General features: G+C 47.8%; 1 protein-coding gene across 2 annotated transcripts; it reads left to right on the forward strand.

The window, feature by feature from the left end:
* The first annotated feature begins 15 nt into the window (after positions 1-15).
* dact1 (dishevelled-binding antagonist of beta-catenin 1) lies at positions 16-8348 on the forward strand. 2 transcript variants are annotated; one of them, XR_014597386.1, is made up of 5 exons: positions 16-557; positions 3199-3328; positions 3503-3616; positions 4018-6548; positions 6584-8348. XR_014597386.1 is itself a non-coding variant. In XM_084013040.1 (4 exons), exons 1-4 carry the CDS (start codon positions 351-353, stop codon positions 5946-5948), a joined length of 2382 nt encoding a protein of 793 aa, XP_083869166.1. In that variant the 5' UTR covers positions 16-350; the 3' UTR covers positions 5949-8348. The 2 variants fall into 2 exon arrangements, 1 of the variants encoding a protein (XP_083869166.1); XM_084013040.1 differs by having other exon boundaries at positions 4018-8348.
* The last annotated feature ends 4145 nt before the right edge of the window (positions 8349-12493 follow it).

The following is a 12493-nucleotide window of genomic DNA, read 5'->3' on the forward strand; positions in this document are numbered from 1 at the left end:
TGACGTCAGCCCGCGTGGAGGGTGCGGGGCTACGCGGCCGTCGGTCAGTCCAGACGGAGCTGCGGAGGAGCGGCAGCAGGACGCAGTTCAGACCGACGCTGCGCCGCTTTGTGACGGATCGACTCCCCGTGGCTGCCCCGGGGCATGCTGGGCTTTTACCTGGACCTGGACCTGACTGGACCCGGGACCCGGACCCCCTTCACCTGTCAGCCTGCAGCAGCAGGACTGCGAGACCACCGGTTGATACCGGGGGCTACACAGCAGACCGGGATAACTGAGCCAGCTGGTGCGGTTCAGACCCTCCGGACCCTGATGCTGCAGAGACCCTGACCCGGGTGTCTGAGCAGGACATGCCGCTGTCGGAGCGGCAGCGCTCGGTGCGGGACCGACTGGAGGCCACCGTGTCCGGACTCGGGGAGCTGGACTACCTGCGGCAGCGGCAGGAGGTGCTGGTCCGGGCCGCGCTGGTGCTCCGCGACCCGGACCAGCAGGAGCAGGAGGAGCGGAGCAGGGAGAAGCTCCTGGAGGAGAACATCCTGCTGCTTCGGAAACAGCTGGTAGGTCCCTCCCGACCTGTCTGCCACGTGAACTCCGACCTCTGACCCGTCTGGGACAAGCACTCAGGTGTGCGTTGTGAGGTCAGAGGTCAAAGGTGAAGGAGGGGTCAGCCACACAGGCTTCTTTAATGATCCATCATTATTCTTTATGGATCAGCAACACTAAAGAGGACGTATAGACCAATCAGACGCTTTGATTTTAAAATCATGTGACTTATTATATTTAATATCCTCAACTAAACAATATCCTGTTTTATCTGAGGAAGAATCACTGTTACAATCTAAACTTTAAAACGGTTTTAATCTGCAGTAGAACGTAGTCTTCTATATGAGGAGTAATGGGAGGGGGGTCTTAATGAACTCCTCCGGCCCCCCGTGGACCAGAGAGGATGCTGGGAGTTTCAGTGATTCCAGGTTTAAGTTATTAAACGAGTGTGTTTCCAATTAAAGAGGCGTGATGAGTCGACGTGGCCTGAACACACACACACACACACACACACACACACACAACCAGACTGTAATAGAAATAAATAAAACGTTTGTGGCATTCCGTTATTGTCACATAATAAAGTGTAAACAGGAAGTAATGAGACGTAAACAGGAAGTAGACGTATTTTAAAGTGATGAGGTTGTGGACGAAAAGTCAAACATCAGGTCCTAACTAGTCGTCGACCGCTGGAGAAACTACAATAATGGACTACAAAAAGCGTGTCGTCCACTTCTCCCCATGTTGTTGGATTTATAAGCAGCTGGTTCAGGTCCAGCAGCTGGTTTTGGTCCAGGTCCAGCAGCTCCTCCTTCCTGTTTGACCGTTTGCTGTATTTACATTTCATTTGTGGTTTTAGTTTTGTTTCTGTCAAACATCTGTAAGATGATTTAAATAAATAAAAACACCATTCAGTTATTATCACTGTCCACACATTCATCAACACAATTCCAGTTACTATATATATACTATATTACTATATTACTATACTACTATATGTCTGCATGAAAGTAATTGTTAAATATGCAAATAAGCATATCATTTGTGTTCATGAATGGCCGAGGTGTTGGTCTCGCAAGGAATTGTGGGTCGGCGTGATCTCATTTCCTTTCGTATAGAAAGGTCCGTTGCATCCTATGCACGTTCCTTCTGGTCTCTGTCCCTTCTGGTCTTCTGGTCTCTGTCCCTTCTGTCTTCTTCTGGTCTCTGACCCTTCTGGTCTCTGTCCCTTCTGGTCTTCTGGTCTCTGTCCCTTCTGTCTTCTTCTGTTCTCTGTCCCTTCTGGTCTCTGTCCCTTCTGTCTTCTTCTGGTCTATGTCCCTTCTGGTCTCTGTCCCTTCTGTCTTCTTCTGGTCTCTGTCCCTTCTGGTATATGTTCCTTCTGGACTCTGTCCCTTCTGGTCTATGTCCCTTCTGGTCTATGTCCCTTCTGTCTTTTGGTCTCTGTCCCTACTGCTCTATGTCCCTTCTGGTCTTCTGGCCTCTGTCCCTTCTGGTCTCTGTCCCCTCTGTCTTCTTCTGGTCTCTGTCCCCTCTGTCTTCTTCTGGTCTCTGTCCCTTCTATCTTCTGGTCTCTGTCTCTGCTGTCTTCTACTTTAAGTAGTGGGTTTTCAGGATCTAGTTTCATATGCTGGTTTCTGGATTCTGTCCGTCCTGCAGCTCTAAACTAGAACCTGGATCAGATTACAGCCGCCCCCCCTCGTGTCTCTAAGAAGCAACAAATGGAGATTCCTGCTGATCGTCTTTCAGCACGGGGATGAAGCAGCTGAGACACAAACACACTCTGGTCTTGGTCTTGGTCCTGGTCCAGGTCTTGGTCCTGGTCTTTGTTCGACCGGCTGTTGAGTCAGTCAAAGAATTGATTCATGATCCATTTTTTAAAACCTTACTTAGATTGTTTATGGTTGGAGGGGTCAGTTCAGACCCAGACTGATCCAGACCAGTACACAGACAGACCAGTAGAGAGGGCTCAAAAGTAGTCCTGATCCTAAATGTAGTGTTTAGAGGTAATGATGGTGGTTCTGTAGGGAGATACTGGTGTAGCGCTTAGCGTGTAGCCGTTAGCATGTTGCGGTTAGCATGTAGCTGTTGCAGCCGAGCGGAATACATGAACACGGAGAGGAGAAGCTCCGACAACAACACACACAGAGGGACGTTCAGGGCAAGACTGTAAACACGGCGGCCGTCTAGACTACTGTCAGACCAGGACCTGTTCCCAAGTGAGCCGGGTCCACCACCCACATACAGGGTATGAGGCTTCATTCTGAAGATTGATCTGTAGCTGATTAAGGATCGGTTCTTGTCTGAGCAGAGAAGCATCAGAATCAGCAGCTGTTTGTTTCTCCGTCAGGAATGTAGCACATGACTGACCTGAAAACAGCGACGCATGCCTTCCATCTGATTCACTGTGTGTGTGTGTGTGTGTGTGTGTGTGTGTGTGTGTGTGTGTGTGTGTGTGTGTCTCTCCATTAGACCAGCTACGATAATATGTCATGTCCCCAGAAACACAGAAGTAAACGGGACTAGCTGATACGTTAGCATGGAGCTGTTCTAGTATGGTGCCAACCCTAGTCTGTTGTGGATTCTGTCCTCTGTTGTGGTCTCCTCTGGTCCCCTCCCGGATCAGGACCAATGGTGTCTTCCTGTGCCCATCAGAACTGTCTGAGGAGGAGGGACGTTGGACTCATCAGTCAGCTACAGGAGCTGGACCGACAGATCAGTGACCTGCGGTTGGACACCGATGCGTCACATGACCAGCTGGAGATGGACAGCCGACCCAGTTCAGGTAGCGGACTCGGTGGATACGACAAGACCAGATCCAGATCTGATGACAAACACTTTTTAAAGAGAAACTTTTGAAGTTTAGAGGTCAAGGTGTCATCGACATACAGACGAATATTTACTCTCCTCCTGTCTCTCTCTCTCCTCCTGTCTCTCTCTCCTCCTGTCTCTCTCTCAGGTTTCTATGAATTAAGTGATGGGGCGTCTGTCTCTCTCTCTAACTCGTCCAACTCGGTCTTCAGTGAGTGTTTTTGTTCGATGGCTGAAGCTGATGGACGTCTTCTGTATACAGGTACACGATCAATACACGATCAATATACAACCAATACAAAATCAATAAACAACCAATACACCATCAATACACAACCAATACATGATCAATACACCATCAATATAGAACCAATACACCATCAATATCCTTCTGGATCCCAGGAGATCAATTTTGACTCTCCTGCCTTCTAAATCTGACAGTGATCTTGCTGATCCAGGTGATCTTGATGATTGAGGAGCAGAAGTTTTTTCTCCTCAGGGAGACAAACTTATTTGTGACGTCAGATCACCGTTTGTTGTGTTAGTGTCTTGTAAACTTGGATCCGGTTTGCCGATCTACAATTTGCCGGTCTACACCAGCCCGGTTCTGGTTCCTCCGTCTTATAACCACCTGGTGACTCTTCTGTCTCTGTCTCCCTCCAGATGAGCTGGCCGGCTGTTTGCAGTGTGACGGTTTGGTCGGAGGACTTTGTGATGACTCCTCCTCTGGCCTGGTCCGCCGCTCGCTCTCCGCTCCTTACCAGACCAGCCTGGACCCGGTCTCCTCAGGCGACGCCGGGTCCAGGTACAACTGCGATCTGGTGGCCAGAAACGGCAGCGATGTTTACCGTTACCCAAGCCCACTACATGCCGTGGCCGTCCAGAGTCCTGTCTTCCTGCACATGTTGGGTCCCGGAGGTCCCGGTGGAGACGAAGGCCTTCTGAAAATCGTCGAGGCTGGTGCTGAATGCTCCCATCTTTGCAGTTCGGTTTCAGCTCCGATTGTATCCCAGAGTTCCTCTTTGCTGGCCCCTTCTTCCTCTTCCCATAAGCGACTGGACAGCTACATCTACAGTCTGCTGCAGCGGAGGGCCCTGCCTGTCAGGACCAGCAGACCCAGGACCAGCATCAACACTGACCCGGCAAAGAGCATCCTGAGACAGGCCAGTCTCTGTGTGAGGCAGTTGTCTGGATGCGGTTTAGGGAATCTGAGGGGGTCTGAATTCAAACTCTCATGGCCGGCTGGAGGAGCATCAGCAGAAGGTGCTGCCACGTCGTCTCCTCGGAGATCTGTGGACCGTAAACCTGGAGAGCAGGAGACCCAGAACGTGGTCCCAGACGGCAGCACTGGCAAGAACTTTGAAACTAGCACTAATGGTCTGCTGAAACAGAAGAGCAAAAGATGTCTTCCTCCCTCAGCAGTTTCCATAGCAACTCTGCCCAAAGAGATCAAGCAGCCATGTTGCTTTCCAGACCAGGACCAGCTCCTCAAATCACCACCAGTCATCATAACATCATCAGCCTCTCCCGAGAACGGCTCCAAGCCACCCAAAACGGTCCCAGGGGAGAAGGTTGTTGGGTCGGTGCCGGAGGTAGCCAGTCTAGGTTCCTCTTCCCAGAGTCAGGAAGAATCAGAAGCTGACGGAGGAGGGAGTCACATGGTTGATGCCAAGTTCATCCCCACCCAGCGGCAGAACCTCAAACTCCGCAAGGGTGGCAGTAAGAACATAAAATCTGTCAAGGTGAAGACGAGTCGAGCCTCTGGACTCCATGAACCTTCATCGGAGAGGCAAAATGACAAATCCCACCACAGGTCCAGGTCTAAAAAGTCCCAGCTGTTGGACGATAAAGCCTCCGTCAATGGTAAATTCTCTAAGAGGGTATCTGGCGGGGCATATGGGGCATCCAGGGTCAAACGCCTCCCTGCGTCCATCCCAGAAGGCCAAGTTCTGGACAAGCATACCGCATCAACACTGAGCAAAGTGCAGTCCGGTCCTCATCACCATGGAAACCACCACCATGGTCAGCGCCATCATCATCACGGACGCGACCAGGTCGTGGTCAACGCCAAACCAAAGTACAAACGGAGTGATTACCGGCGGTTACGTGCGATCATGGAGGTGCCATACGATGAGGCGTTCAGGCGCACTCAGCGGCGGCAGAGAAAGGAGCTGTTGAGCCGTTCTGCCGTGTACATCCCGCCCGCCGAGCCAGTCAACAGCCCGTATGCTTACATGGCAGGAAGTGACTCAGAGTATTCAGCCGAGTGTGCATCTCTCTTTCACTCGACCATCGTGGACACCAGCGAGGACGAGAGGTCCAACTACACCGCGAACTGCTTCGGAGACAGCGAGTCCAGCACAGACGACTACGTGGAGGAGAGCACCGCCACGAGCGATACGGAGGAGAGCGGAGGAGGCGGGGCTGGCAGCGGCGGCGGAATGGGGAAGGGATGGAGCCAGTTAGGGGCAGCTCAACAGGAAATGAGTCCAGCTCAGGCAAAGGCCTTCATCAAGATCAAAGCCTCTCACAACCTGAAGAAGAGGATCCTCCGGTTCAGGTCGGGGTCTTTCAAACTCATGACCACCGTGTGAGCCAGTGGACAGAAAGTCTGGACCACTGGCAAACCTGTTGGGGGGGCCTTACCCTTGCACTCCTAGTGTACCTGAAAGGACAGGTGCTGCATGGGACCATCACCAAGTGGAAACACTTCAACCATCACCGATCTTCAACCGAACCATTCATCCATCTTTGTAAATGTGTGAGACTTTTCCTGTCACGAGGGTCAATCACACACTGGTTTTCCTCTGGTGCTGCTCTCTTTGCTCTTTCTAGCATTTTTTAGACGCATAAAAGAAAAAACATTCTCAACTCTAGCCAATCAAATTGAGCAGGAGGTGGGCTTTTCTACTGAACCACTTCCTTCCTGTTTTGACGGCGGTAGATGTCGTAGAACAGACGAGGAAAAGGGATCTAAGTGGTTTTTAATTAGGAGGACTCTACATGTTTGCCTGACACACTTTGACCGGGCTCTAATTGGGCCCTTGGGGTATGAGCGGGGCCCGACCGGGACCAGACCGGGACCTGACAGGGTTCTGATTGGGTTCTGACTGGGGCCTCACTCTTTAGTTTTTAGTCAGAAGGATTCTGTGAGGTCTTCAAACATGTCCTTTCATGTCCATCTGAACAGTCCAGTATCCGGGATCCTGAATCGCTGTGAAGGGAACAGGGAGGAATGTCGTGGTGTATGTTGGTTATCAGTAACCCTGCAGCAGTTACATAAGCTACTTGATTTGCAACCATGTCATCTTATCAACTTCCTGTGTCTAAATGTACCTTCACGTGGACCGTGTGGGATTTCAGTCCTTCACGTGGACCATGTGGGGGTTCAGTTTCTCAACATGGAAACTTGAGAACGCAACTTAAAGTTCAAGGGGTGTGAGTTGATAGAAAACTTCAGCGCTGGTTTGTTCACGTAGGTGTCTATAGCATGATACGCTTATATTTGCAAACCCAGTTTATTATAGCAGCAAAGTGTGGGGGGCGGGAACAGGAAATCCTCTGTAGACCAAACCCTCTCTTTCAGAGACCGCTCGGTTCGGCCTTCGTGGTCTTCAGAGCCATACGAAGACCACGAAGGATGCTAATAAGTTTCACTTAAATTATGTTACACGCATGTCGCTAATCTTTGCCGCTAATATTTTACGACACTAATGTGGTGATTATGGATCAAACTGAACCTTTGTGCAGGTTTCTGGTTCTGCCAATCAGAAAAGAATACTGGTGGATTAGTGGTCTGGATGGTTGGGAGGAACATGGGAGTCTTCAGGCGCCATCACTGAAATGGGATTTCAGGAGCTGTTGGAAAATGTGTTCGGAGGTCTTTAGGGGTTTCTGTGGGACCAGGGTTTTGGTCTCTGGTCGAAGTGGTGCTGTAGTCAGGTTCTTCAGAAAGCTGTTTGGAAAGTACTTCAGGTGTTTTTAAAAAAAATGTTTCTTTAGATGCTACGCTTAATGTCTCTGGAGTTTTCTTTATGGGCCGATCAGGGTCTGAAAGGTATAAAGGTTCTGAGAATGTTCAGCGTTGTGTCTTTATTTCCTGCACTTTGAGCGTTTGAGACAAACTGACAGGAAGCCTTGTTGCTGTTGTTTGTGCGTAGATTCGTATTTATGATCACATGAACTTTGTTTATGTAAATGCTTCTCTTTTTATTCCTGATTAACGTTTCTTTATTTTTATGAAAGCTATTTAAAACCTAATATATTTGCTTGGTTTATGTTTGATACAAGGCTGACGCCGCCTGACGGCTTTTATACATTTAGTCTGATGTGTCTTTTCTTAATGCTTCCATTGTGTTGCCATGACAACAGCATTTCCATGTCGCTTTGTTTTAGAGGATCCTGTTTTCTTTTCTATTTTTTATTTTTTTTTTTTACTTACCTTTTTTTGTGTCAATATCAGAATATTTTGGTGCCTTTTCATCAAATCTGCTACGATGTGAAATAAAGAACTGCTGCCGGTTCAGGTCTAACTTTCATAAGTTGATGGATCCGTTGGCACAGTATGTGTTCTTGTAGCTTTTGGTTGATTTTAGCATTTGCTAATATAGCATAGGCAAGGGTTAGGTCATCGATCAGATCAGATGTTCCGGATTGTTATTGTCTGCTATCTATGTTAGCAGATACCTCCAGCTTGCTGTCTTTATGCTAAGCTAGGCTAGTTTTAGATCTTAGCAGCACTTTGAAACACGTTCCAGATGTAAAAGCTTCTTTTCTCACTTTGATATTTTCTCTGGAAACGTTTTATATTTTAGCCGAAGGGAGACGCGATTCACCAAGCTGCTTCTCACCACTCGTCTTTAAACGCTCAGATATGCAACTGTACCTGAACGTTACCTGAATGTTACATGACTGTTACCTGAACGTTACCTGAACGTTCCATGACTGTTATTGTGGTGCTCAACCTTTTTATGCTTCATTAAATGTGACTTCAACATGAACGTGTTGAGTTTCAGTCACAGTCTACAGCCCCGCTAGCAGCGTGCTAGCAGCGTGCTAACAGTGTGATGACACCATGCTAGCAGTGGTTTTGTCTGCTTTTGCCTTGTGAACGTGTTTTATGGTCCACTTTGTTTTTGGAGACGGTTCGCTGTAATTAGTGAGACCACAAATCATCATGTTGATGTTGAGGCGGTTCAGAGAGAGTTCACACACACACACACACACACACACACACACACACACTTTGTGGATTTTAAATTGAAGAATGTAATCTGATTCTTCATCAAACAAACAAGCCTGAGTTCTAACAGGAAGTCAAATATGGAGACAGAGCCTTCAAAAACACAATTACAGATGAATTTGCAGCGCATCTCCTTCCTCCTCCTCTAGAAACATATGGACGTGATTATTAATCTGGTTCTAGTTCTGATGACATCACAATCCTGTTTTTTCTGGTCTGATGGCAGCCTCGCCAACATTCATCACGAGCTGGGGGACCTAGTAGCTCAAACTCGAAGGCCTACAGTAACGCACTGTTGCAGCTAGCAGCGTAAGCATACCTTAGTAACAGCAACAGACAGTGTTCTGTTCTCCCGAGGGCCCTGAACGCAGCAATATTTTCCCTTTTTCAGATTTTTCCATCTGAACTGCGAGTTTGGCTGCAAGATGACAACAGACTGACTCTGCAGGGACACACACACACACACACACACACACACACACACATACACACACACACACACACACACACACTGCAGCAGGCTGTCAGCTTAGAGGGAACAGGAATAAATCACGGCTCTGTTACAGGAAACAGAAAATCCTTGAGAGTGCCCTTTCTCACACACATCCCTGTCCTTCTATCTCTGTGAGGACCCTCATTGACAGTATGCATCTCCACTCGTGAACCATCAAAACTAGAAGCCTGACCCCAACCATCACTTAAACGTGAACCTGGTTCTGACCTGAACTTTAAAACCAAATCTGAAGTTCTGAAAACCCTCAAACAGGACTCATCAGGGTCCTCAGACCTCACAATGTAGCGAATACAGGAATACACACATACTGCAGCCATTTGCTCGAGTCCTTCAGAAGATCTGCTGCAGCTGTGTGTGTGTGTGTGTGTGTACAGGAACAGGGACGGAGCAGGACCCCCAAAACGCCAGAATCCTGCCAGAGGAAGACCAGACAGGCGAAGTGGCTCCAGTGGACGACATGGGACCAGTCTAGACCTGGAGGCGTTGGCTGGACCACAGACCGGGACCCGGGAGGAGGATCTGGCCTGAAGCCAGGGATGCGTTCAGGATGAGGCTTAAGGGAGAGTTATTTCTATTTATTATATATTTATTATTTATGTGACTGAAATCAATACAAAGAGATGAAAGTGTGTTTGTGTCTGCCGGCTGCTCCGACACGCCCACGCCGCCTACGCTCGTCACCGTGGAAACCCAGTACATTGGTTTTATTTAGTTAGTTATTTATGTATGTATTTAGTTAGTTAGTCAGTTAGTTATTTATTCCATTATTTATTTAGCTAGTTATGTAGTTTATTTATTTAGTTACTTATTTATGTAGTTTTTATTGATGTAGTTAGTTAGTTATTTAAGTATTTATGTCTTTTTTATTTAAGTAGTTATTAAGTTATTCATGTAGTTATTTATTTATATAGTTATTAAGTTTATTCAGTTAGTAGTTATGTAGTTATTTATTTTTGGAATTACTTTTGACATCATTGCATTTCTTTGTCGTTGTATTTTACGATATATATATTATATTTGCTTCTTTGTCAGATCACCTTTAAACTCTGTTAGAGGTGCAATATAAATCAAGTAGTACTGGTAGTAGTAGTTGTAGTATTACTGGTAGTAGTAGTAGTAGTACTGGTAGTAGTAGTAGTAGTACTGGTAGTAGTAGTAGTATTATTGTCTTTGTCTTCATAACGATTTGTTTCTTCGTCACAAACAGCCCTGGACTTCTGCTTCTTGCTGTTTCCATGGAAACCAGCTGCACAGCAGCGATGATTGACAGTCCAGCAGAGGTGTGTGTGTGTGTGTGTGTTGGGCGGAGGAGGAGGAGGGGGAGGAGGAGCCTCGAGCAGCTCCTCGGTCCTCTGAGACTTTTACAATAAAAGCAGGTTGATCTATTCTGGATGTAAGGAGTGACATCATCATCAGGAGGAGGTCAGAGGTCAGCTGACGACCTTTTATCTGTGATCTTTGACCCCACAGAGGAGCCTCAAAGGAAGGAACGCCACAGATTGAGTTAAACCAGAGACCTGGACTGAGTCCAGATCAGCTGATAAACAGACAGATCCAGCAGAGACCTGAAGAGTCCTGAAGAGAGAGATAGATCCGTAATAACTAGAAGCAGTAGATCTGTAATAAGTAGATCTGCATCTCTTCAGCTGAATTTTCACACTCAGGTCATGTGATCACAACTGAGACATCTCCATGACAACCACGCCACCATGACAACCGTGCCACCTCCATCCATCAGAGGAAGGCCATGATGAGAAGCAAAAAGCTCTCAAAAAAGCAAGTAAGTGAGATTTTAGCTTGGTCCAACTTCAACACACACACTCACACACCTCGGGGCAGTGAGGTCAGAGGTCAGTGTGATGTCAGAGGTCAGAGCGATGTCATCGCCAACATCCAGGAAGACATCGTAACTCACATCAACACGACTGCTTTACTACTGCTACACAGCTGTGTGTGTGTGTGTGTGTCAGACTGAGAGAGCCCCCTGGTTAGCGTAGCTTAGCATAAAGAATGTATCCGGGGGGAAACAGCTGGCCGGACTCTGCAAGTAGTCTATAATCAGGACCAGGACCAGGTCTGCTTGAGTCCAGTTCATTGTGATTCTAAATAATAAGAACATGTTTACAGTGGGGAGATCCTGCTATCTGATTATTACCCACAATGCACCAGAAGTAAACGGTCTGACATGAGAAGTGGATCCAGTCCCGGCAGCGTGAGACCAGAATGGAGGACCAGCATTCCTCTGAGCCAGCGAGCCGCTGCAGAGATCAGATCTGATCTCTGTCTGCTGCTCTCGCCAGACTCTCACTGAGCATGTGCAGACCGCTCGCTGTGATGATGTCATCACTGATCTCTGAAGATGTCTGCCGCTTCGCCGGAGAGAATCACACACACTGGTCTGGAGCCCCCCAACCGCTGTCTGTTTGGGGTCTCTGGTCTGAACTGGTTTATGTTGAGGTCAGCAGCTCAACTGGGATTATCACACACACACACACACACACACACACACACACACACACACACACACACACACACACACACACACACACACACACACACACACACACACGCACACACATGACTTTGGTTTGTTGGCTTTCTGTCTGTAATAATCTGAACACAGGCCAGCGTACCTCCTCTGCTCTGTCTGTGTCTGTAGGAATGGGAATCTGACCTGTGATCAGATGTTACAGACTTCCTTTCTGGATCAGAGTCTCCACGGTGACCCCTGCTGGCCGACGGGCGTCTGTACACCAGTCTGTCCACACGACGGCGCTCTGCTGCCCCCTGCTGGTCACACTGGGACAGTACAAGTACTACTACACTCCACTACAAGAACAAGTACTGCTACACTACCAGTACAATTACTATTACGCTCCATTACCAGTACAAGTACTACTACACTCCATTAACAATACAAGTACAAGTACCACTACACTACCAGTACAAGTACTACTACACTCCACTACCAGTACAAGTACAAGTACCACTACACTACCAGTACAAGTACTACTACACTCCACTACCAGTACAAGTACAAGTACCACTACACTACCAGAACAAGTACTACTACACTCCACTACCAGTACAAGTACTACAACACTCTACTACTACTACACTCCACTACCAGTACAAGTACTACAACAGTCCACTACCAGTACAAGTACTAGGGTCCGGGACCGGGAGGGGACAGTCTCACCTGTCCATGTGTCCACATGTCTGACAGAGTTGGACTTGCAGCAGAGTACCAGAATGATCCAGGACCACAGCTGCCAGTCTGACCAGCTGGTTTCCATAGCAACGCACACTAACAAACCAATAATCCATCAATAAGCCAGTTTGATCTCAGAGGAAAAAAAACTGTTTTTTAGTCAAACAAGAAC

Source organism: Eutrigla gurnardus (assembly GCF_963514095.1).
Source record: "Eutrigla gurnardus genome assembly, chromosome: 7".
Taxonomy (NCBI): domain Eukaryota; kingdom Metazoa; phylum Chordata; class Actinopteri; order Perciformes; family Triglidae; genus Eutrigla; species Eutrigla gurnardus.